The sequence below is a fragment of the Protopterus annectens genome, chromosome 3.part0 (assembly GCF_019279795.1).
Source record: "Protopterus annectens isolate FY-2018-M chromosome 3.part0, PAN1.0, whole genome shotgun sequence".
NCBI lineage: Eukaryota > Metazoa > Chordata > Ceratodontiformes > Protopteridae > Protopterus > Protopterus annectens.
This window is the reverse complement of record NC_056731.1, coordinates 43973957-44001827: the sequence shown is the minus strand read 5'-3', so window position 1 is coordinate 44001827 and position 27871 is coordinate 43973957. Positions and strand designations below refer to the sequence as shown.

Here is a 27871-nt window from a genome sequence, read left to right as displayed (position 1 = left end):
TCTCAGGTAAACTAAATGCTTAAAAGTGCAGCAACATCACTTTTGGTAGGAAACCCTTGCCCTCATCATAATGTATAGACCAGGCATGGGCAAACTACGGCCCGGGGGCCACATGCGGCCCATTAAACGTTTTGATTCGGCCCGCCACCTCCCAACCGTCCCGAATTACTCGGATTTTTCCGAGTTTTGGGGTCCCAATAATGGGGTGCCACGATTCCCGAGTGGCACCCCTTCATTTCCGATTTTTCGTCTTTTTTTTAGACTTTTTCATTTTTCGTGGTTCTGGAGCTGACGTCATCACGTGCGCAATGACGTCAGCTCCATCAGCCTGTCGGAATTAAGATCAAGGGACATGCGGAAGCGCGTCTGTTTGAATAATGGGACTGCCCGCCGTTTTGGATTTAAGCTCAACGGACTTTTACACCATAAAACTGCAGAGTTTTCCAGGCAGAATGGGAGTTGCTGCACAGCTTGCTTTGAAGTTTTCTTTAAGATAACAAATGTGTGTGTGTGTGTGTGTGTGTGTGTGTGTGTGTGTGTGTGTGTGTGTGTGTGTGTGTGTGTGTGTGTGTGTGTGTATGTATATGTGTGTGTGTGTGTGTGTGTGTGTGTGTGTGTGTATGCGATCGGAGAGATAAAGTGAGTGAATGCAGGTTTGAAAGGTGAAGAGTGTGTGTGTGTGTGTGTGTGTGAGCGATCGGAGAGAAAAAGTGAGTGAATGCAGATTTGAAAGGTAAAGTGTGTGTGTGTGTGTGTATGCGATCGGAGAAAGTGAGTGAATGCAGGTTTGAAAGGTGAAGTGTGTGTGTGTGTGTGTGTGTGTGTGTGTGTGTGTGTGTGTGTGTGTGTGTGTGTGTGTATGCGATAGGAGAGAGAAAGTGAGTGAATGCAGGTTTAAAAGGTGAAGAGTGTGTGTGTGTGAGCGATCGGAGAGAAAAAGTGAGTGAATGCAGGTTTGAAAGGTGTGTGTGTGTGTGTGTGTGTGTGTGTGTGTTTATGCGATCGGAGAGAGAAAGTGAGTGAATGTAGGTTTGAAAGGTGAAGTGTGTGTGTGTGTGTGTGTGTGTGTGTGTGTGTGTGTGTGTGTGTGTGTGTGAGCGATCAGACAGAGAAAGTGAGTGAATGCAGGCTTGAAAGGTGAAGTGTGTGTGTGTGTGTGTGTGTGTGTGTGTGTGTATGCGATCGGAGAGATTGTGAGTGAATGCAGGTTTGAAAGGTGAAGTGTGTGTGTGTGTGTGTGTGTGTGTGTATGCGATCGGAGAGAGAAAGTGAGTGAATGCAGGTTTGAAGGGTGAAAAGTGTGTGTGTGTGTGTATGCGATCGGAGAAAGTGAGTGAAATTAGTGAATGCAGATTTGAAAGGTGAAGAGTGTGTGTGTGTGTGTGTGTGTGTGTGTGTGTGTGTGTGTGTGAGCGATCTGCTTCATTATCTATTCTCTTGCCTTATCCTTCAAAAAAAAGAAATGATCTGACTGCTTAAAATAAGTAAAATGTGCATTCTCTCCACATCACTAGGCACTCCATTGAATATTTGTACTTTTAGTGTGTTCCCAACAGTTGGGTTGTCACACTGAACTGCACTATAGTTTGGTTGCTTTGCTTGCTTAATATTCATCACAGACTCAGCCTCCCATTCTTTATCAGCCCCTTCCCACAAGAAATGTCTTTCTTTCAACTTTGGACATTTCCTTCCTGCTCATGTTGGTTCTTTAAAGTATACTACTGTAGTTTTCCTTTCATTTGTACAACTGCATTGTACTCCTGTCCAGATGCAAATGTACATTAAATGCACAGACCCCAAATCTGTCCCCTGACAGCTATAGTTATACAGCATGTTTATGAAAAGTTCTCCAGGCATGTCTAGTGTAATGCAGTTCGAATAAAGTGAAATATGCTGTACATATATGAGATTTAAATTTTTTTTTATTTTTTTATTTATGTGGTTATGGATTACTTTTCTGTCACAGCAATGGAACAGCATATGATGAGAAATCAAGTCCTGTTTATTAAAGTGAATGTCAGGGATTTCTGTAGTGAGATTGAAGAAGAGGGAGGAAGCAAATACCTTAATTTGAATTATTGCATTTTTATATAACCCATTAAACAATCAAGATGGTCATTTATTTGATTTTCAGTGTTTAAAGACTCATTTCGAAGTCAGAGATTTTATTGTAATGCTTTTCTTCATTTCATTGGAAATTAAAGCACATGTTTTCTCCATATCCCAAGATGTGTATTTTCCCCCAATGAGGTGATGTTTTCAAAGCATGCCATATATCTGCTCCTGTTCCGGCCCCTTTGTCAAATGTTAGAACTCAATGTGGCCCACGAATCAAAAAGTTTGCCCATCCCTGGTATAGACAATACATTACAACAAAATGAAAACATAGTCAGGGACCTAGGAACTTGAGTTGATTACTCTCTCTCTTTTAATCGTCATGTGACAATGGTCATCAACAAATCTGTTTACTTAACACAACTAATTGCCAAATTAATATCATGAAGTTCTATAGATGTAATCACTCCTTTATACTCAGCATCAATTACGCCAATTATCAAGTACAATGTCTCCTTCAGGGTGTAACTCACTAAACATACCAAATCATTAGAAAAACCCTAAAGATTCATCACCAAAAGGATTACAGGCCTAAAATCAATGAACTAACAAGAGAGTCTGGAAGCTCGACCCTTTAATTCTGTGTCTTCTAGACTTCAGAAGGGAGATCTCCATCTCATTTACCATGCCATTAAAATCACAATTGTTCTGGACTGCCTGCATCCCTACAAGTTCACTACAGCCACCAATATTAAAACCAAGGACCAAAATCTTCGCCAGCAGATAAATAAAGCAAGGTGGAGGGACAGATCTATAATCCAGCATCTCCTAAAACTCTAGAATAAACTTCCCGTTCTTGTTAATCAGTGTGACTCTAACTATCTTCCTTTAAACACAACCAGATGACTGGATGGGTAGCCACAAATTTACTCTGGGATTGAATGGTATGGTCCCCTCCTCGAGAAAGGAGATTAAGCATAAAGGAGGGTACTGCAAGGCATGAATGGCCATATGACTTGGTGGTCTTGGAATATCTAAGAAATCAATGAAAACTGTGAAACACAGGTTGCCACCTGTGCCATAGACAGGAACTTATCCCTCTATACTATGGAGCCAGGTCAGCAATATTATTTTTAATGGCTGTTACCAACTGACTTGTTCTAGCAAGCACCCTGATACAATGAGACACAAATATATGTATGTGTATACAAAACATCCTAGAAGCATTAAATGTAAGCAGTGGAAACCACTCAGGAACTTCCTCAACTCCAAACCAGATGGAGTACCCACAGCAAAACATAATATACAGACAACAAAATGAGTTTTTCCTCAGTTTGTTATTTTAATGACACCCCTAACCCACTTAAAAAAATCAGCTTCTATATATTCATAGGGGGAAGACAAAGTAAAATCCAAGTAAATTTTGAGTTGGATGTTAATTTATCTACCACTACTGCAATGGTATGCAACTTTCTGCTTTCTTTCTTGTAGTAAAGTATTCTGGACAAAGGCTGTATAGTGGAAGAAAGCATACATAGCCTTTGTCCATAATAGTTGACCACAGTTAATCTACTTAAACACTTCAAACAAGTGCTTCCAACATCTGCAGACTCCACACAGAAGGCGCTCCAGCCGAGAATCGAACAGGAGAACCTCTTGCTGTGAGGCGACAACGCTAACAGCTGCACCAACGCGGTCTCACACACACACACACACACACACACACACACACATATACATGTATATGTATGTATTTGTTGTGGGCACTGCATATATCTTTAGAGAAACTGTTATATTCTTCCCTGAGTCATGCTTGCAGCATTGTGAAACTGAAAGTGACATTAATTGCACAGCCTAGCTTCTTGCAAGCAAATGCCCTGCAAACCCAGCTAGCTCAGAATTGATACATTTTTGATACTTTTCTCTGTCTCAGAAAAGACTTTCGCATTAACTGTTTTATTACCAGCACAATGTCTCAGCAAAGCACTACAAAGCAGACTGATACACAGCAAGATGCAGAATTTCTTGCAGACCAATATTAAATCCTTGATCCAAGGGTAAGAGCAAAAAAATCTCTAAGCTTACATGGAAGGCAAAACAGAATTCTGAGACTGACAGGGAAGAATTGTTATCCAGTTTTGCTTAAGAAATCTGGCTTATGTTTTAAATGCTGTGCTTCCACCGAGCATGTTGTTAAGGACTGTAAAGCCATTATCAATTGCATAGAATGTGACAGTGATGGTCATGTACAAGCACTTCATCTATTTCAGTATCCTCCTACACCATCCACAGTTAACCCTCCTGAGGCAAAGCAAGGCGGGGAGAACGTGGAACACACAGTGGCTCCTACTCCAGTTGCCACAACATGTACTGAAGTCTGTGGAGAAGGACTCATGACAAATCTTGTGCAAAAATATGCTTGGTCCATGTATACCCCAAGGGTCATCCTGAAAGAGCCGTAAGACTGTACACTATTCTCGATGAGCAAAGTAATCGATCTCTTGCAAGATCAGAGTTCTTTGACCTGCTCAACATAACAGGGGATGCCCTGCCTTACACTCCCGGCACTTGTGCTGGCATTAGAGAAATCTTCGGCAGGAGAGCTAGTGATCTTATAGTAGCTCATCTCAATGGCAACCTAGAAATTCCACTGCTCACTCTCATCAAGTGCAACCAGATTCCAACCAACAGGCAAGAGATCCTTACCTCAGAAGCTCGTTACCCCCACTTGAAGGTCATATCTGGCCAAATCGAACCCCTTAATAAAGACGATGAAATCCTGATACTGCTTGTTAGAGACATACTGAGGGTGCAAAAGGTAAGTGAATATATCAATGGCCCAAACGATGCTCCATATTCCCAACGCTTGGGCCTAGATTGGGTTGTTATAGGTAACGTCTGTTTACATAAGGTCAGGAGACCTAATAGGGTTACTTCCTTCAAGGTGCATGTTCTTCCAAATGGGCAAAATACTTGTTTTGAACCCTGTCCTCATCATTAATGTGTAAAAGAAAGGTTATGCAGTAATGGTAAGACACATCAAGTCATCCAAGGCTACAACTACGGCTTAGGCTCCTGGGATGATAATCCTGGCATTATGGTGTTTGATACCACTAGTGAAGATAATCAGTTGGCGGCCACAAGGGAAGATAAGGAATTCTTGAAAAATTATAAGTAAAGAATTATATCAGGACAACTCCAACAGGTGGGTAGCACCCTTACCATTCTGTACCAAAAGAATGAAATTGCCAAACAATAAGCAGCTTGCAGAGTCACGATTTATTTTACTGGAATGCATCCTAAACAGGATATCTGCAATAAAAAAGCACTTTGTTGACTTCATGCAGAAGGTGTTTGATGGAGATCATGCTGGACCTGTACCTCCCCTAAAGGAAGGGGAAGAGTATTGGTACCTTCCATGTTTTTGTGTGCATCACCCTCACAAGCCAGACCAAATCAAAGTGGTCTTTGGCTCAAGTGCTCGCCATGAAGGTGTTTCTCTTAATGTCCTTCTTCTCTCTGGGCCTAATCTGAACAATAGCCTAATTGGGGTCTTGATCCATTTCAGACAAGAATTGATTGTGGTAATGGCTGACATCCAACAAATGTTCCATTGTTTCATTGTTCGTGAAGACAACAGAAACTACCTCAGATTTCGGTGGTACCGGAATAATGATGTCAACGACAAGGTCATAGACTATCGGATGACGGTACATGTGTTCGGTAAGAGCCCATTTCCTACAGTCGCAACATACGGGTTGAGTAGAACTGCCCAAGAAGGAAGAAGGTGAAAGGGAATTTGGGTCTGATGCATGTCAGTTTGTTGAAAGAAACTTTTATGTAGATGATGGGCTTAAATCATTTCCCACAAAAGAAGAAGCGATCAATCTCCTTGCCAGAACTATGCTGGCTGTATCTAATCTCAGACTTCACAAGACAGTCTCCAACAGTGTCAACATAAATGGAGCCTTTCATTCTGAAGATCATGCTGACAGTCTAAAGAACTTTGAACTAGGGTCTAATATATTACCCTCACGCAATGCAGCTTTGGGCTGCTTTGGAAGGACAAGCAAGACTCATTCATATTTCAAATGTCAGCTTGTGACAAGCCTTTCACCAAACGTGGAGTTTTGTCTGTAGTAAACAGCATCTACGATTCACTGGGCTTCATAGCACCCTATACCATTCAGGGTAAGATACTATTAAGGCAGCTCACTTCTGAACATGTGGACTGGGATACTCCTCCACAGAGGAAAAACAACAAAGATGAGAAAGATCCAAGAAGTAAGCAATTTTAATGAAACACTTAGCGCCTTGGCTTGCACAGCCTTCTAAGAGTAAAAACACTACAAAACATTCTTTACTTAAATACAGGAACATATTAGGGACATAAAAAATAAAAAAAACTAGAGAGCCCCCTTGGGAGCCATTTCATGACAGCACATAATTCTGATCCTGATTCTCTTAGGGGTTGTGTTCTGGAAAAATTGCAAGTTGGTATAGGTGAATATGCGTCCTTAAAAAAATAAACTTTTAAAAAAAGAAACCCTCTTGATTTTAAGGTATTGTACTTTGGAGCCTCAGGGACTCAACAAGGAATGTAACTGGAAGTATGTGATTTAAATTGTATGCTTAATTGATTAATTGTCTTGTGCAATATGCTGTCTTTAAGTAAAGAGTGTTTTGTAGTGTTTTTACTCTTAGAAGGATGTGCAAGCCGAGGTGCTAAGTGTTTCATTAAAATTCCTTACTTCTTGGATTGGTGGTCTTGGTGGTATTTTAAACATTTATTTTTTGCTTTTTTTAAGTTGTATTTGTTGAAAAGATGAGAAAGATTCCCTGAATGTCTTGGATAAATTTCAAATACCATGCTGCTTACACCCCTATGGGAAGTATCAATGCTATTAAAAGAGAGAGCCACATCTTCTCTGATGCTTCCATTGAAGCTATAGCTGCTGTGGCCTATCTCAGAATTATAGGATTAGATGGAAAAGTAACTGTCGGATTTGTCCTTGATAAAGCAAAACTCTCTCCAAAACCTGCTCATACTGTGCCAAGATTCGAACTTTGTGCAGCGGTCATAGCCGGCCTTAGGCATAGGCCAACTAGGCAGTCGCCTAGGGCGCCGCTCTAGCAGGGGCGTTTTCCAGTATTTATTTAATGTAGGTAGATCAGGATGGGGGGGCGCCGTGGAGCCCTTTTGCCTAGGGCACCAGTTTACCTAAGGCCGCTCCTGGCAGCGGTGTTAGCGGTTTAAATTGCTGAGCTTATAAATATTGAAATGGACATTAAAATTCATTCCTTTGACTTCTACACAGACAGTAAAATAGTCCTTGGATATATATATATACACAACCAAACAAGACAATTCTACGTGTATGTCAGTAATAGGGTAAAATGCATTAGGAAGTTTTCTACTCCCAACCAATAGCATTACGTTCCTATCAACGTCAATCCTGCTGATCGCGGGACCCGTGCTGTATCAGCATCTGCCTTTCAGGACATTTCTTGGACATCTCCTCCAGGATTTCTTCTCCAAGAGGTTGTTACAAACCATGTTGACTCCAGCTTTGAACTGGTAAACCCTAATTCCGACAAAGAAATTAGACCTACCACCATTACACTTACCACTTGTGTGAAATCTAGAGTGGGGCTGAGTTCTCGTTTTAAACGTTTCTCCAGGTGGTCATCAATTGTATTTGCCATTGCATGACTTATTCATGTTGCTCACCTATTTGTAAACAAAAATAACAATCCTAAAATCTGTCATGGGTGGCACATATGTAAAGAACATCCCTCTGTCAATGAAGTCTCTCAAGCGGAGCAAACAATTATCCAAAGTGGTCAACATGGTGTACACTCAGGAAATCCACAGCATTTCAATGGGGCTCAATCTTTTTAAAGGTAGCTCTCTTTATAAATTAAACCCTATAATCGACAACCAGGATGCTCTCAGAGTTGGAGGTCACTTGGGAAGGACTGATCTCAGCGATATAGAACAATATCCTGTCATTATTCCAGGCCAACATCACATTGCAACATTACTGGTAAGACATTACCATGAGCAAGTTCAGCACCAAGGTTGCCACTTTAGTGAAGGTGCTATAAGATCCCCAGGTTTGTGGATTGTCAATGCTAGAAGGCGGATATCCTCCATACTTCATAAGTGTGTCAACTGTCAAAAACTGAGTGGGAGACACCAGTAACAACAGATGGCAAATCTCCCACCTGACAGACTAAGCACGGATCCACCCTTTATTTATGTTGGCATGGATCTTTTTGGCCACTGGTCTGTAGCAACTCATAGAACTTGTTATTGAGTTGCTAACAACAAATGTTGGGCCATACTGTTTACTTGTCTCAGTATTCATGCGGTGCACATCGAAGTCATAAGAGTCTATGGAGACTTCATGTTTTATTAATGCCTTCAGAAGATTTCTCTCTATAAAAGGACCAGTAAAGCTCCTAAGATCAGACTGCGGAGCCAACTTCATAGGGGCAAACAATGACTTAGAAGTAAGGAAATTCTTAAGCAAAGAATGCGACTAGAAGTTCAATCCTCCTCGTTCGTCTCACATGGGAGGTTCTTGGGAACGCATGATTGGGATCACTCAAAGCATCCTACATTCTATGCTGCTCAGTCTCACATCTTCTCAACTCACTCATGAGATTTTAACTACCCTTCTGGTGGAGGTCTCTGCCATAATCAATGCCAGACCACTAGTTCCAGTGTCTCCGGATCCAGATTCTCCATTGTTGCTCACTCCAGCTACTCTGCTCACTCAAAAAATTGGAGTAGTGACTGCTTTAATATTTACAGACAACAACGAAAACAAGTTCAACACCTTGCTAATGTGTTTTGGAGTCTTTGGAGGAAGGAATACCTTTCCACTCTTCAAAGTCGCAGTTAAAGGCTTATAGTGCCTGCATATTTGAACTGCTTCTTACTGAAATTGGTACACCTTGTTTGCTGTAGCAAAGACTAGATCCAGGCCTGCTGAATCTAGCTTTGTTTGTATAACTTGAGCACTAATCCAGGCATTCTTTAAAGTATTCAGTTGTATTTATTACTGCTTGGTAGTAACTTGATTAAAGTGTAGCTATCATTCTAAGTCTTTTGGATTAAGCACTTGGGCTTCAGACCAGTTGTTTTACATTAGGAAGGTTTGTGGTCTGCACTGTGGTGGCAGGACAGGTAGCTTACATCCTTCTAAGTTGGGAACTGCTGATTGAGGGCTCAGTGTCTGTTATTCTAAAAGTGTATTAGTTCTGGTTTAAGCACTTGGGCTTCAGGCCAGTTATTTTACATTAAGAAGGTTCGTGGTCTGCACTCTTGTGGGAGGAGAGGCTGGACTCTGCCCTTCTGAGCTGGGATTTTCTGGTTAAAGGTTTATAGTGCCTGCATATCTGAACTGTTTCTTACTGAAATTGGTACACCTTGTTTGCTGTAGCATAGACTAGATCCAGGCCTGCTGAATCTAGCTTTGTTTGTATGCTTGTTGTTTGTTTGCTTATTTCTCTAAAACGCTAATTCCACCTAAAACACGGCTTTTCAGCGCTTCTGTGGATCCCTAGTGATATCTGCATTGCTTACTGTACTTATTTCCTTGTTTCACTTGAAAGAAAGTTACTGTTTGTCGTTTTTCATTTAAGTTACCTGGCACTTGCTCACTAAGTCAGCACTAAAAAATTAAAAGCACTACACCCTCACAAACTCCCCTTGAGTACCTTGCTCCCCATTAGCCCTTTTTTTCGATTATAAAGGAATTCTGAATACTATTCTAGCATGTCCAAAGGTCAGTTGTCAATCTCCTCTCCGGTCCAGCTGGTGAATCTGGGAATCTTGAGGCAATGTTACAACTGCTTCATGTACACAGACAACCCTCTCCTCCTCCCAACAAATTCCAACACATGTGAGAGATGCAACCATATAGCCAAACTGGAGGCTAAGCTCTCTCAACTCAGTACTGGCGTAACCAGTCAGGAGGAGAAGGAAACCACACTCACTACAATTTCAGTCTCACATAGACCTGCCACGACAGCAAACCAAACACATAAACACACAAAAACATACTCGGAGGCTCTAAATAAAAATCTGCCTAAGCAGCAGAGACCTCCAAAGCAGACACCCAAGCAACCGCTACCCCAAAACAAAACACATAGCTCACAAAGCCAGTGTGCCGAACAGTCACAGCCCTTAAGGCTAAACAACACACTTAATACACTTGTAATAGGTGACTCTATCGTCAGGCACACTGACGTCCTGCTCACCAGGCTGAACAAGGAGAAGGTCACGGTGAGCTGCCTGTCGGGCGCTAGGATCCGCCACATAACACAAGCACTCAGGTCACTCCAAGGCAAGTATAAATATGACTCAGTCATTGTCCATGCTGGTGTGAATGACCTGAGACGTACCTCCCTGGACTACATGAAAAGAGACATAGAGGAGCTCTCTGAGCATGTAGCCCAGGCCGGTATGACTCTGACCTTGAGTAGCATCTTACCCTCACCAAGAATGATGCCACAATATGAAGACAAGATGATCAATTTCAACAATTGGCTTAAGTATTGGTGTCATTCAAAGGGCATCCAATGCCTGTCAGCCTGGGATGACATGCTCGACAAGCCACGATGCTTCGCTAGGGACGGCTTGCATCTGTCACCCCTGGGCTTTCGGATATTGGCAAAGGCTCTTGCTACCCCATAGTGCCTTTTTTAGGCAAGGCTCAAAAGACAAACCCACCTCCATAGGTATCACAAGTGATAAGAAACTAAGAGTAATGCTACTCAACGCCAGAAGTCTAAACCTCAAGATGCATGCACTCGAAACTCTCCTTAGCATGGAGAACATCGATATCTGTGCAGTAACAGAAACCTGGTTCAAGGCTCCCGAGAGCACCCCAGCACTACCAGGTTATACCTCATACCATGCTTTTCGGCCCCAAAACTTGGACCGAACCACAAAAGGAGGGGGAGTATCAATATTCGTCAAAGATACCCACACCTCCAGGTTGGTGGCACAGCACGAAGATCAGAGACTATCCATGTGCAACTAACAGTGGGTAAAACTGCCTTCCAGTTTATAGCCTGCTACAGACCACCCTCCCAAACCCAGGAACCCCACTCGGCCTTCCTGAGAACACTGGAAAATATGAAGGTCTCTCCAAACACCATTATATTGGGCGACTTCAACTACCTAAACATAGACTGGGAGCATTACTCTAGCTTCAACACCCTAGCCCAAAGGTTCCTAGAATTTATAAACTCAAATGCTATGGAACAACTTGTTACCACTCCGACAAGAGGGGAAAACATACTGGACCTGATCATCACCAACATGGCGACTCTATGCTCCAGACCAGAAGTGTATCCCTCACTGGTAAGATCAGACCATAAACTAATCTCACTGGATATTCACATCCCGACCCCACCCTCTGCCCAGAAAACCACAGTGAAAAACTTCTCTAAAGCAAATTTCACACTCCTCAAAACCGAGGTCGAATCCTTCAAAGCCCCCGGGCCTGTGGAAAATACGGCCCAGACCGCAGAATCCTTTATAAATGCATTCTATGAACACCTTCAGGAATGCATGGATCATGCAATCCCAAATAAAACCAAGACCCAATCCTCCAAAGGCAGACGTCCTGTCTGGTGGACCCCAGCCATAAACAAACTATACAATAGAAGGAGAAAGCTACTACATGATAGAGCAAAATCCAAAAAAGGGAAGGCATCTCTGATCAGTATTAGCAAAAAACTACGGGCACTCATAAAATCATCTAAGGCCAGCTTTGAGAGAAAAATTGCACAGGACACTAAGGATAATCACAAGGCTTTCTTTAGTTATGTTAGGAACCTGGGTGGGAATTCCCAGATATGCTCAGAATTAGTCCAAAATGACAAAAATACACCGAACCCACAGACATTGCCAACATCCTAGCTGACAGGTTCAGCGCAAACTTCTCCCCTCCCTCCCCACCAAAAGGGCAAATATCTATCCCAGCAGAGTGCTGCCCCCCTGACATCTCAGATGCTCAGGTAAGAGCTGCCCTCTCCAAAGCAAAAAACACAGCATCAATGGGACCAGACGGTGTCCCGGGCTGCGTCCTACATTAACTCCAAGAAGAGCTAAACCCAAACATAAAACTACTGTTCAATCTCAGCCTTACTACAGGATATGTACCCAAAGAGTGGCGTACAGCAACAGTGGTCCCTCTCCACAAAGGTGGTGCCTCAACGGATCCTGGAAACTATCGCCCCTTAAGCCTGACTAGCTTGGTCTGCAAAGCTATGGAAAGGATCATCATGGACCTCATAAATAAAGATATTGGGAACCTACAGACACTGGATCCTACCCAGTTCGGCTTTGTTAAGGGCAGATCCTGCCTCTTAAACCTGGTCTATTTCTTTGAAACAGTCACCAAGGCCATTGACGAGGGGAAGGTGGTCCACACAGCCTACCTGGACCTCGCAAAAGCCTTCAATACAATACCCCACTCGGGCATTATAGATACGCTCACCAGCTTAAATATAAACCCCTTTGTCAGTAGATGGGTTGCAAACTGGCTCAAGGACAGAACCCACATGGTTAGAATTGCTGGAGCCATGTCAGACTCCAAACCAGTTACAAGTGGCGTCCCACAAGGCTCAGTCCTGGGACCTCTCTTGTTCGGTATATATTTCTCGGAGGTACAGGCCAACACGGAAGGACTGTGGCTGACCAAGTTCGCAGATGACTGCAAACTGGGCGCCATAATCGACTCTCCAGCCGACACAAGCATCCTCCAAAAGGGCCTCATAGAAACAGACAACTGGTGCCAAAGCCATGGCCTCAAGCTAAACGCCAAAAAGTGTATAGTCATCCCCTTTGGCAAAAACAAAGTGCCCACAAATTACCACATAGGTGGGAATCCATTAAGTACAGAAGAAGTAATTAGGGACCTGGGGACCCAAGTTGATAGCAATCTCTCATTTGACAACCACGTGGCCAAAGTGGTTAGAAAAACATTTTATATAGCCCACCTAATCATGAAGGGATTCACATCTAGATCAGGGGAGGTCATCGTGCCTCTTTACTCATCCCTCATCAGGTCCATAATTGAGTACAATGCCCCTTTTGGGATGTACCTTACCAGACACCTGCAGCAACTGGAAAGACCCCAAAAGTACCTCACCAGGAGGATCAAAGGGCTCAGACAGATGCCATATGCTGCCCGGTTAAAGAAACTCCAGCTCTACTCAGTGGCATACCTCCTGCTCAGAGGCGATCTGTGCCTGACGTATAAAGCCATGTCCAACCCGGAATTAATGGACATGCTGCACCTCAGAAAATCAAAATCCCATTGAGCTACACGCTCGAGAGACTTGAACCTCAGCACTGAAATAAATAGGACATGCTGGAGGGACAGATTCATAACCCAGAGGCTCCCTTCACTCTGGAATAAAATCCCAGTCCAGGTTAGGCAGGGTCCCTCACTGACTCTCTTCAAGAGGAATCTTGATGAGTGGATGGGAGATCGTAGGTTTACCTCGGGTATCACTTCTGTGTCACTGTTAGACAGAGGCACAGTATACTAACCTCGAAAAAGGGCATAGCAAAATTAATTTAAAATGGGTGGTGAAAGCCAAACACACTCTGGCTAGGCTTATAAATGCCCTAGGGCAGATAGCCTAGTATGAACCTATGAACCTATAAATAGCAAGTCAATAAGCTGAATTTAAGAGTTGGTGATGTGGTTCTTCTTAAAGACAAAGATGCTCATCATAACCACTGGCCCATGGGACTCATTGCACAAACTATGCCAAGTGATGACGAAAAGGTTCGGAAGGTTGAGGTGAAGGTAATTAAGGATGGTTCAGCGTGGCTTTTCTTCAGACCTGTCACTGATCTGGTGTTAATTCTCTCCAAGCATGAAAACGCATCTTCAAATTCTGCTACCTAAACTTTCATCTGTTCCTGTTCCTGCTTGCCTGGTCTCCAGAGGTGTCGGCAACAGTAAGAATTCATTATGATGCTTGCATTTATCCTCTTGTTCTCCCCTCCCTCTTGTTTTTCAGGTTCCAGAGAATAAAGAGGTTCCAAATATATCATGGACTTAATGTTTATTGTTATTGTTGTTTGGTGAAAGCTAAAGATTTCAGGTGGGGAGTGTCATGTTACACATGCTTGTGTATTTGTTGTGCAGCTATGAAATAGTTTTTTTTTGTATTTTGTCCTAGCTGTTTTCCTGTAGCCTAGCTCTGTTAGTTAACCCCACCCTTCTCCCCCATTTTCTTCAGTTGTGTGTTAGACTCCATTGCAGCCACGTCTGTTGCTGGAGTGTGTCAAAGTATCATTATTTGAACTATTTGGAATGAGTTTTTGGATTAAGATCTGCACAGTTTGGAAATTAAACTATTTAATGGTCTCCACAGGTGTCATTTTGATTGAGTCACTGTCTGCTAACACTATCTGTAGTGGTGAGTAAACTTCTCAATTCATCTTGCTGCAGATTAGATTACACTTGCTATACACAGCCAGGGGAGGCAGAACAGTTGCTAAGATTAAATGCCCCTGCTCCTCTCATCATGTGACAACAGGTGCACAGTAATTTTCTTGTTAGTTGAGGGGGAGGTCTTAACTCCTGAAAAATGTAAGTCCTCCTCATGGGCAGTCTTTGAAGAAGGACAAATTAGCTGAGGTTCTCTTCTCCAGATCCCAGACCTTCTCCCATCATTTTCCAAGATCACAAGATCGAACACCTTGCCAGCATCTGCAGTGGGCACTTCCAACAACTGCCATCTTTCTAACATTGATGCAGGCACCGATCCTCCCTCTACATTTCCTGTAGGTGGCCAGGTGACACATTGGCAGCTGTGATGCTGCTTCACATTGTGCTCCTTTTCCATATAATAAAGTCAGTGCAGGTGCAAGTCCTGGCTGGTAATCGGTCGACTACATGAACACATTAACGTTTTGTACACTGCAATACTGAATGCAACAACTGTCTTACGACATAAGTCAGGCTCAGGATGTGACCTATCCAAGATGCAGAAAAGAAATGAGGAGCACAGTGGTGGAGCGAGCCCTCCTTGTCCTGTGTGTGACATTATGACATACATTAGCTGGAGGCATGCACGCTCCCAAGCATGAACGATCTGAAAAGCACCAAGCTGGAGCCATCAGAAAAGTAAACCTCAAAAGTTACTTAATGTAGAAATACTCCTTAGTCAGGCATACATGTGTAGCAAATAAGAGACGTATGAAACAATTTACAGATCCTAAAGCTAAAAGAAAAACTTAGATGACTAAGTTTGTTCAAAACAACAGTTAAAAAAAACTAAACACAAGTAATGGGGAACAGAGTAGAAGGAAAACCAATGATGTATTTACTGTTTTTTTTTTCCCCCAAAAAGAACTTTTAAATGGTACTTCATTAACCTGGATTAATCTGCAGACGGATACTCCATTACCAAGTTATGCCATTCCCAGAACAATGACATATATATATTTTACTGACAAAATACATTTAATAAAGGATGATGCAGTACAAAGGGAAGAATAAGTAGATTAAAGACATATGGACAACCTGTGGCTCATAAGGCTTTTAGGCAAAGTCATAAAAAGAAATTTAACATTTTGATATCAGTGATTTGTAAGACATTTACATTATTTACAAAATTATATTAAAGGTATTATAACCTGCTTTGCCACAGATTATTACTAGAATAATCCTAGAACCTGGAAAGGATCTAGAATTATCCCATTCATACTGGTCTACTTTAAATGCAAATGATATAGAAGATTATGATTGGGTTGTTGACCATAACTTATTATGTGTTTGAGACATTGATACCAAGAAAAGCCAGAAAGGTGAATCTTTTTTTTTTTTTTCAATAATAAATTTTTATTGTTAAATATTTTCCATACACAACAGAAATCAAACACATAGTTCACTACTACTACCATCAAAAATATATACAATATCTACATAAAATGCTTCCATATGAAAATTGACATTATTCCAAGAAAAAGAAAGACCATAGAAATAATTTGAGTCAATACAGATAATACACAGTTCAAATACAATATTCCCTCCAAATATATAACCAATACTTAATACATTCATAATAACAGTATTATGCTAGTATAATATTAAAAACCTGTTCCCAGATTTTTGGGTTATTAATATTTTTGTTATTTTGCTTCAAGAGTAATTTATGTGCTAATATATACCTTATCGCCACAAGTTTAAAATTATCCCATGATGTCTTATCTGGTTCTAACCAATTTGTAGCTATATAAAGCTTCATCAACAAAAAGATATTCATACATATAATAGTTTGAGATCTAGAGAGTTCTTTTGGAGGAGAAAGGTGAATCTTGACATCCATGTCAAGAACATATAATTAAAGGTTATGATCGGAAACCCAATCATATTCTTTGTACAGCACGGATATTTATCTGCTCCATGTACCACTAGTTACAGAAAAAAGTATCAAGTGTTTTCCTGGCTTTCAAAACCATAAAACACAGAGCGGTATCACAAAGACAGTGCAACACAGTCCTTTATGCTTATACTCACCTTGCCATGCCTCTCAAATGTCTAGATTTTTGCCTCATATGTTTGGTCTTCTCCTCATATAACATTTGATTTTCGGACAAATCACCAAGGACTGAAGTCACTAAATGACGACAGCCATTTTAGTTTCAGACTTCATATCCTTCAGAAAAATGCAGGCAAACACATCCTGAGAGTCTAGCTACTTTCTACGTTTATGAGAGGAAGTGAGGGATATGTTACCATTATGGACAGCAGGCAGAAACAAATAAGTTCTTTTTTTATAATTGCTACCTTAACACGTATTACAGACATATTACTAGAATGCTAGTGACAAAATTATGTGTAAGTATGTAGTAGTTTCTCATTGAACAGACACTTTATTGGCATTTTAACAGCTGTCTTCCAAATCAGAACAAACTAGAACAGACTGGAGATAAGGAATAAATGTTAGAACTTTACATAGGTGATGCAATTCATTTTCCTGGAAAACAACAATGTATGAAATATCGACAGGAACATACATGGAAATGTTAGTGGACTTATAGCATATGGAAAAAACTACAAGGATTCCAGAAAAAGGGGAAACAATTTTCAGTCACTAGGAAACAATACATACACATACAAACTGAAAAAGCATAAAACAGTTTCTATGTCTACTGTTAGAGCCAAGGATCAAACTTGAGTATCTCATATATCTATCCTGCCGAGACTGTGACTTGGGACCAACTAGTGACCCAGGCACTAGAGAATCTAAAAAGGGAAGGTGTCAGTGAACAGATACCACCACAGTACAGATGGAGGTAGTCTGATATGCTGCAATGCTGGCACCTACTGGGGAGATTTGCACTGTATGCAGTCTATGGTAGGGATGTATACTTGACTCTCGGAAGCTTCATTTCTGCGGTTACCTTTAGGAACCAGCCACAGGAACAAGTGTGCCCACAAGGGAAAGTAAAGCAGGTTCTTGCAGGTGTGATCGTACACGTCAGTCACCAGGAGAGGGTTGAGAGCTATAAACAGAAAATCCCTCATGGCTGTCTAAATGATCGCCATGTCAAGAGTGACTTTTGTTCTGGTGATGGGGAACAAATAGACACTGTCTTGAAGAGGAATAGGTGGCTGGCAGTCTTGAGGACAACAAAAGAATATTAAGATACATCACATTTTATTCTTACCTTCAAAATAACCTACACAAACTATCATTTTTCCTTCTAACAAATGCTGACTGATGCCATTCGTCTCCAGTGCCCCAAACAACCATTATTGTCTTTCCTTCTCAGTATCACAATTTACTTATCAATGCTTTACTCACCTTGACTCTTACATTAGAAGACTCACACCCACAACCGTATACCCACAAAAATATCCTTCCCTTATCACCACACATATAAAATCATTCCAACTGCAGCTTTTCCTGTTCCTCAGCTGAACAATTTACAGTAGACTCCTCTTATTCGGTCTCGCTGAGAGTGGGACCAGACCTTAGGCTGGATAAACGAATGGCTGGGTAATCAGAAAAAGAAAACAAAATAATATTTATAGGTTATAAATCAACGAGAATAACAGGATGTGTGTAAGTATGCATTTTTTCTAATGAATATGAAGTCTAAAACTCAATTGTCTGTCATTATTTAGCCCAGAGTAGGTGGAAGTGTTGTTCTTCTCTTTTGGTAGGGCTGCTGCAGAAATTTGATAGCCAGTTAAAGAGGGAGTCCCCTGTACATTATTATTTATAAAACAGCTACATGTCATGTAACTACCTTATTGCTTCTGAAAACTTCATGCCACAGCAACAGTCTGTTTCTGATCACTGAGCAGCCTAGATTTCAGCCCTATTATTTGTGGTGTTGTCCTAGCTTACTTAGCCAAAACAAGCTATATGAATTGTTTCAGAAATATGAAACTTGATTTAGATGCTCTCTTATTAGGAGTGGTACAAAATATGCCAAGTTAAAGGCTGTTTAAAGTGTAATTGCTGATTCTACACAAACATAATGGGGTGTAATCCAATCCTTTTAATTATGAACATGACTTGAGCAATTAGAAGTATATTTGCTTAACCTGTACATAACTCTTTATTGTCTGTAATCTGATGCTTAATCTATTTATTCAATGCATTTGCCTTAGGTGTAACTCACCCTGTGATCTTTGTGACTGACTATACTGACAGTGCTTTTTCACAATTATTTTGTAATGTCTTCTTCATCTATGGTCTGTGAACCTTATTAATATGCTGCAACTCTATCACTTATTTTACTTCTGAATTCTTTAAAAAGTCTGTGGTTGAAAAGGGCCTTTGCAGTCCAATTCACCTACCTTGTCAAAACAAATAAATACAGAGGCAAGACAATGCATGGGGAATGCAAGCAATGAGCACTTCAGAAATGTAAGTAGGAGATGTTACCTGCCTCAAGCAGAGGACTGACATTATATAGCCATCTACACTTGGGAAATAGACAACAGTGGCTGTAAAGCTCAGGAATGCTGAAACAAAGTTCAGACAGGGGTTGACTCTGATGCACTGATAACACAGCATAAAACAAAAAAGGAAATAAATCAAAAACAAAAGGTGATGTAGACAGGAAAATGGAGGTAGAAGTGTTTTTGGTATTTATACAGAAAACAAGCTACGGAAGAAGTAAAAAAATCCGAAGAAAATATCACCATGCTAAAGATGCAACAGTTCAGTCTGGGGGGGGGGGGGGGGGGGGAATATATATATATATATATATATATATATATATATATATAGATAGATACACACACACACACACACACACACACACACACACACACACACATGAATTTATGTAATCCTGTTTAATGAAAATTAAAAAGTTATGCATCTGGGGAAAAATGGAACTTGTCAAGCATATAGTTGTTGTTGTTGTTGTGTCTTTCGGCTTTTCCCGGTTAGGGGTCGCCACAGCGGAACTCCGGTCCGCTAATGATTGGCAGTTGATTTTTGCGTGCTGAGTTGCCAGCCCTAACGCACAACCTTCAATGAAGGTACGCCCATTAACGCATGTCTCCACGCAGAAGACGCTCTAGCTGAGAGTCGAACCGGTCAGTGTCTTACTGTGAGTCGACAACGCTACCACCACCGCGGAAGTAACATTAATTTACTAGTCAGATTTACCCCTTCCACTAAAATTGCCTGCTTGGGGCATTCTTGGAAAAGGAACATTTATTTGTGTGTGTGTGTGTGTGTGTGTGTGTGTGTGTGTGTGTGTGTGTGTGTGTGTGTGTGTGTGTGTGTGTGCGCGTGTGCATGTGAATCAGGTACACTTAGCTTCTGCCTCCTGTTTTGAGGCAGCACAAAGTTTGTTACAGTTTTCAAAGTTGTAAAATATCTCACAGTTCTATAGTTTGATTTTTTTTTTGTCTGTCTCCAGCTTGCAGTACTACAAAGATTTTTTTTGTAGGTTTATACGCCTAGCTCTGTATGCCTGACCCCTGACTCAGAGTCGAAAAAAATGAGCGAGGTCAAGAGAGAGGAGCAGAGAAGTGGGCTGGCCAGAGGTCCATCATAGCTGCTAGGAAGGTAGCTTGGAATTACTGCAGGATAGGCCCTACAGTCTATATACTGAAATAACATTTGCAGGCTGAGATGAGCAATAAAGGCAACATTTCTAGGGGGCAGCCCCACCCAGGGTCTAGGGGTACACATATCCTCAATCTCATCCACTCTAGTCAACCTAGCAATCAGCTCCTAGCCTCAGTCTCTACCAGGACTAAGATACATAGCTTGTCCCCACCATTTGTACATTATCCATCCCACTTCAGAAAGACAAGTAGGCGCAGTGCCACCATTCTTTCCCCCACCTCCGGCCAATACCTGAACCCCTAACCAAACTTGGGTCACAGCCAGGACTTTATCTCTCTATACCAACTGAGCTGGCTTATTACAAAACCTTGTGTGGAAACACTGTTCACTACAGCTTTCAAATCTGTAAAACACTTGGCTCTCCTACAACTTCTCTCTCTAACTGGTAGTTTATGGAGATGGTACAGCTCTGTTCACTAACAAGAATTATGATACAGTCTTTCCTATCTTAACCAAGTAATTATATGCTGTCGAAACGAATGGCAAGATTCACCTCAACAGCAGAGGAAATTTGTTGACATCCGTTTCATGAAGACATAACTTGGTGGTTACTGGTTATGCTCAGACAGACAGTTCCTATCTCAAAACTGAAGGCTCTGTAGACCACAGACACATGTTAATATAGCTAAAGCAAGGGCTTTGTTCCTTGGACCTTTTAAGAATCTCATCAATCGCTTAAAAAAACAAACTAATGTGAAATGGTACAGCAAAACTACCAACAGTGTTTGCCTCTACACCCGAGTGTCAGTACAAAACATTTCAGCACAGGTAACACAGACTTCAGTTATCTATCAATTAGTACTAAAGTCCTGATGTACAAAATGACAGAGGAACTTTTATAATGTAGCTGGCCTGTAAATGCATACACATCTAAAAGAAATGATAGCTCAGCCAGGAAAAGGCCATTAAAAACCTGTCGAGCTTCACATTGAGGGAGGCAGCATACCCCTAGAAAATAATTTGCAGCTTTGTCTCTGCTCACTGCAGCTGTATCAAAAGATGAGGAAAGAGGCTCAGAATACCTTAATATTAATGAGGCAGCAAAAGCTTGCAGTTCAGTGGATACTTAATATGTATGTTACCCCCTCTTTCTCAAACCTCAGAAATAGTCGCAACTGTTCAGGTTGGATATATGAATCACTTCTGTAAGAAAGTTTTAACATATTGCATACAGTAATATAATTCACTGACTCATTCTATGGTGTAATAGGATGAACTTAACTGGACAAGTCCATTTTTGCAAACCTAGTGAAAGTTTCTGACTAGCTGGATCATGTTCCTCCCATGTCAGAAATAAATTAATCTGAGGTTTTCTGAATATTAGCCTCTCAAATGGAAATCTGTCTGGCTGATAGAAACCAAAGTGTTAAATGCTATGCTGTATGCTTTCTCTCAGGACACAAGTCATGGTGGGTGTTCTTGAATGGTCAGCAGCACTACTCCCCCTCCACTTCACCCATTTTATAAACCAAGTAGCTGCAATCTCTGCAGGGGGTGCTGTCAATCTGTCCAGGGAAAAAGCTACAGAAACAGAGGATGCGATTTCTGTCAGATTCCAGTGCCATCCATAAATGGCTCACTACTGATCTGCTAGTTACAAACACAAAGAGGCATGCTTTTGGCACAAGAAACAAAAGCCATACACCCTGCATCTAGTTAACACTGCTCTTGCACCTGCCTCTCCGACATCTGAAATTCTTTAAAAATTCTGGGATTACACTTGACAGCACACTGTCATTTTTAACACACATTTTGGCCTTGTGTGTTAAAGCAATAAATAAATACACAACAACTATTTGGGCAAAGAACAGTACAAGTGGAAATGGTAAGACTGGTTCTGATTAATGCCACTTTAACAATCTTAACGGAAAAAGTAACTATGGCTCAGAAAATTATGGCTCAGAAAATTATGATTTAAATTCCAGAGTCAAATTTCCCCCCTTGCCATCAGCAAAGCCTTGTTATTTTGTGGTTTTCTTTAGATAATGATCCACATGCATAGATGACACTTCTGCTATGACACAGCACAGCAATGAATTAAAAGACACTGCCATGTCTGCTTTTCCTCTGCACTCATTCACTCCCTCATTCATTCTTCACCTCCCTAGCAGGAAACAGTCCATCAGTGGTCTTATGACACATACCAGTATTGCTTCATAAAAAGTACCATCCTTAATTTATCCCACTTCAATCATTTTGCAAAAATGAATTAAACAGCCTGCCACAAAATTTCAAAATGAACTACATGCAGTACTAGAGAATCTGAATTTCCTCTGCTCTGATCATTTCTTCCACACTTAGTATTCAACCACAATAGTTTAATAAGCGCTTTTGTCCCTGAGCATGAGACTTCATGAAGTCCCATGTTCAGGACCGAAAGGGCTTAATAAACTATCGTGGTTGAATACTAAGTTTGAATCCTGTTTTGGATCTTCTTCCCTTGGCATTATTTTTTGTGCTAACCAGTTTCTTTTTTATAATGCTACACTGTTGCTTATTTATCATTTCTTCCACACTACAACACGTCAGGCAGTTCTTGTTTTGCTTTCTCCAGTGTGCTTGTAATACAGACCAAGACCCAAGTTATTTTAACATTCCACCCTACCAGCTACCAAGTTACTGTCTTATAGGTGTCCTGTGAAATACTGAGCCATATGCTACTGACTGTAAAACCTTTTTGAATATCTGATTGCAGCCCCTTTACAACTGCCTTTGATCAAAGGATTTGAAATTAAATTAAAAAAAAATGGCAAAGCAGAACTTACTCAATGACTAAGAGACAGATGAAAGTTCTTTCAGACACATTTTTTACCTTTCCTTTAACAAGACCAATCTACAATTTAGTAATATTTGCCATATCTTTCAATGTTTTATATAAATTAATTTGAGTAAAAGCAGGTAAATTCCATGACACACAACACACACTACTGTAATGGAACATATAGCACAACACTTTCACTAAACTGGTACAAGTTAATTTATAGTTAATATATCATTTTAACAGAGCAAGTGGGCTGATCCATGGACCCTTTTCAGCCATGATTTGGACCCGGGGGGGGGGGGGGGGTATGTATGGATTAAAATAATTTACTGTAGCCTATTTACTTGGAATGTATTTTGAAGGTGGGAAGAGAATGAAGTACCCACAGAAAATACGGGCAGACACAGGGAGAACATGCAAACTTAACAGGAAGTCAGGTTTGAATCCTAAATCCCATGACATCTCCACTGTATTAATAAGTGTTAACTTATAGTGACATTACCTAATTTATCCTTTTTAATGGGATAAAGTAGTCTGGTCCACAGACTCTTTACAGCCATGATTTGGGCCTTGAGGGCAATTGTGTATAAAATATGTATGTATGCATGTGTGAAGTGTGTGTGTGTGTGTGTGTGTGTGTGTGTGTGTGTGTGTGTGTGTGTGTGTGTGTGTGTGTGTGTATGTATATGTATATGTGTATATATATATATATATATATATATATATATATATATATATACACATATAGACAATTTACTGCATTTGGAAACTGTGAAGAAACTGGAGTACCCAGAAATCCAAGCAGAAACAACAAGAATATGCAAACCAGGACTGGAAGTCAGGCTTGAGCCTTTGAGCTCTGAGGTACAGATCATACTGCTATACAAAAAGCACTGCCATGTACAAGCAAAATCCAAGTAATTTCTCTCTGACAGACAGTATTTTCAGTCTGGAACTGTTCCCCTGATACTGTGAAAGCCTGACTAAGACTACCATTTAAGTAAAACTCTATTGAATGTAGAAGCAGCCCTGCTCATAAGCATGTATAGCTGCTCAGTTTAAAAAAAAAATAATTTAATTTCCTGCAGCATGTTATAATTTTTCATACAAGTCACTGAGCAAAGAGAATAGTACACCTTTAAAGTCATTTTCAGTGAGCAAAGAAATTAAAAAAGAAAAGACATGTTAAGAAAACAGGAATTTATTGGCCTGGTCTAGGTCACATAAGAGGTAAGTAGCTATCAATGGATTCAAATTAATGGCAACAACTTCTGAACTCTAACAACATTAATAGTCTGCCTCCAGTCTGACCCCTGCTATAACAATTAGTTCAGATGTAGTTAGTAGACAACAAACTTAAAGTAATGCTAGTGAACTTATATTTTTGACATGTGAGAAGCAAAAACAAATTACAAAAATAGGCCCAGCTCGCACAATTAACGGCTGGTGAAGCATGTCACTTGTTTTCCAGAGTCACAGGGGAGAGCATATTTTCTGATCCAGTACTCCAGTTACCTCAAACTCACAGGCACCACTCTAATTAGGCCAGTCTGTTCTACCTACCCACCTGGCTGCTGTTTTGTTGCTTGCTTGAGCCTCTTCTCCATTTAGACATCAAATCTCCCATAAGTCTATCAGGACCTGCATACAAAGGATTAGTGACCACAGAGGGACGCAGACTTGATTTGCAGTCATTCATTCATTCATTCATCTGAATGATATTACCTTGCAAACATGAAACCTGAGATCTTCCATGCCTTTTAATTTACTAAATCTGCTGTCAATAATCACAGGAAGGCTCCCTTTTCTTGTCCTCACGTCATGATCCACACCACACACAACATTTAGATTGCTAACAATTTACTTTAATGAAAGATGCAATCTGCTGCTAAGAACAAAACTGAGGCACAGAACTCACTTCATTACTAAATCAAAGCAAAATAAAGGGCAGTTTCCATAACTGGCTTTTGTTAAATGTATGTTTAGCCTTAACAAAAGTGGCAAAAACTACAAATGCTCCTAAAGGTTTTCCTGCATATACACAGGAGAATTAATTTAGTAGGAGTGTTGGACTTTTGGTCCCAAACAACACAAGACAGAGGCAGTACTCTTTGTCACAGTGCCAAGATGGCTTGAAATCTGAAACTTCTCCTTCTTGCAGGAAAAAAAAAGCAGGTCACATGCAAGTCACTCGCACAGCATCCTACAAGTAACTGAGGACAAGAACAGGAACTATGCCTGGAGCTACAAATTTGCCATAGAAAATGGGTCACAGAGCAGATGTGATTCGTCAGAGGGAGAGCTTCAACCCAGGTAACCAGGTCAGTAAACAGGAACTCTGATTAGAATAAATCAGTGTTTTTTTTTTTTTTTTTTTAGTAAGCCAATACTTAATAGAAGCAAAACAAATTAATTCCATACAGGAGAAGGCCAAAATGACTGAGTATTCTTTTTTATCTTTTTAACTGTACAAGAATTCTACGCACTGCACTGAAATATCAGTCTATGACAGAGCAAGGGTTAAGTCATGAATACAAATATAAAACAGTTTTGCTTCGTCAACATTAACAATGAATGCATATACACCAAAGATTTACTAAACTGCACTTTGATTGCAGTAACAGCTGTTCACCTAAATGTGCACCTTTTAAATAAGCAAGCTTCACACTTTTAACAATGAATAATGTGTGAAGAACAGACGAATAGCTAATTGTAGCATGCAATTAGCCTGTGCAACATAAAATATGAAATGCAAGTACTTCTTAAAGAAATGGAATCAAAAGTAACCTTTAGCAAATAAAGTAGAAAGAATCCAATCTTCTGAAGCAGAATCCTCGGCTTGGCTTTGCCAAAATAAAGGTAAAGCAAAGCTACATTGTTTTCACATGCTGAAGCTGCTAAATACACAGCCTTTAATATGACAGCAGATGCATTTTATTAAGAGTAAAACAAGTACAAAACTAAGATGAACATTTATCCATGTTAAAGTAAACTATTGATGTTAGATATAGTTAAGTTTCAGCAGGGTTTGTTGATAGGCATTGAAATGAAAAATAAATAAATGAAATAATAAATAAATAAATGAAATAATAACCAAATTATAAAGTGAAATACATTCCTAGAAAGTCTGAAATTAGTGCTAAAATTCATACAGCCTAAGTCTGGCTTTCCAACAAGCACCTGACAGTATTTTAAAATGAAGTGCCCAGTACCTGAGGAGCTACAGTGGGTACAATTATTTACCAAATCATACTGCACTTTCAACATGCCTAAAATGCAAATGTCTGACAAAAAAACATCAGTAATCATTTGACTGTGATGTGCATCTATCCATACATTTGGGGATACCGTAATCTGAATGGGGCACTAGGAAAATACTGTTACAGCCCTCAGCACCAAGAGGAAAGGGTATGCCGTATCACATTTGTACTCCATTAGGCACAAGCACATCTACAGTATAGAAAAGTGGGGGAGGGATTAAAGGACCAAATAAAAGGTCTACAACAAGGGACAGACCTACAAGCGGGAAATGGTGATGGCCCCTGACAGGAATGGAAATTAGGTAAGGCTAATGTACTGAGGAAAGGGGAGGAGACAGTACTATGTGTGGCAGCTGAAGCAAACAGTGTGCTTCCACTTCTGAAAAAATGGACAGTGTACCAGATTACCCTTTCACAGCTGGAATCATGTGGCTAGGCCTCAGTTTTGTTCAAAGCTTCTGTGAACCCTAATGAGCAATCAGTGCTTGTGTTGTGACTACCCAAATAAGCTAGACTACAGGTGTTAACTTCACACTGGCATCTAGAAGTTCAAATGGCTTATTTGCGCTAGGGTCAGTAGCACCCAAGCTGCAGGGAAAAGTCTGCAACTTTCAAGGCAGTTCAACTGAAGTCTAAGTACAACCAGTAAGGTGGAAATAAACTTTTTTTTTCACATCTATGTGTTCAAACATTTCCCAGCTATCTTACTTGCGTCTAAAAAATCATTAGCAGTTTGCAGGTATTTTACATAATAAGAACTGTTATAGTTCTACTTTTCAAAAAACAAAATAAATGCATTTGCATTGTATTTTGCAAATGTTCAAAATTTCCTCTGCAGAAATTTTATACTTTTGAAAATAAAGAGAATAAACACATTACATCAAGTCAATTAGTTAAAACTTTATGTGCAGCTATGTAAAATGCAATCATGAACTTTTTAACATGTTCACTTTAATTAATGGAAGCCATCTGTCCAAACAGATAAGGGTGATCCATATGTAAGTGTATTTAATCAAGTAAAATGCTAAAATAAGGCTGTAAACTTAAACTCTGTGACAGACTAATGTTTGTAGTGATCTTTCACAGCTCACAAGAGGTTCTCTGCAATCTCCCTTGCAAGCTTTCTGAAAGCATGCCATTGTTTTCTTGTGATCAAGTTACAGAAGCTCCAACTAGCAAACAGCAGAATCCTGTGTACAGCTGATCAGTTACAGCTGCTAACTGTGGATCTGGGGACTCCTCACATCTGCTTCTTGCTTAGGTAGTTAATGGTTCACTTCCAGGTCCTAAAAGGATTGCAGCCTTTCTCAAAGACACTGTCGAACCCCATCTACATCTGCCTTTTACACTGCCTGTCTTGTTCTCTTTTGCTATTCGATATACAATGCAAATCTTAGTGAACTCACATCTGCCACTGATCGACCCAATTCGTGAGCAATCTTTTCCCATCGACCTGGGGTCCCCCCTGGGAACTTAACCATACTTCTTGTCAACTGACTGAGGTCCTCTTCTGTCCATTCAGGTGCCTGCAACAACATTAAAACATTCATCATACTGAGAACATGAAAGAATTTCAATCTGTCAAAACATCAAAGCAAAAGACATGTCTAATATAACAATTAATCATATCATGTAGTCTTTAACC

At 40.4% G+C, this 27871-nt stretch overlaps 1 protein-coding gene across 2 annotated transcripts in view; it reads right to left on the bottom strand.

The window, feature by feature from the left end:
- The window catches only part of DNAJC1 (DnaJ heat shock protein family (Hsp40) member C1), a 2872711-nt gene that overhangs the window by 676742 nt on the left and 2168098 nt on the right, over nucleotides 1-27871 (bottom strand). The window contains exon 9 of one of the 2 annotated variants that reach the window (XM_044064570.1): nucleotides 27633-27752. The exons of the other annotated variant lie outside the window; for it this stretch is intronic. Within the exon in view, the coding sequence (XP_043920505.1) occupies nucleotides 27633-27752 (120 nt within the window). The remainder of the gene's footprint in view (nucleotides 1-27632; nucleotides 27753-27871) is intronic. 2 annotated transcript variants of the gene reach the window in all.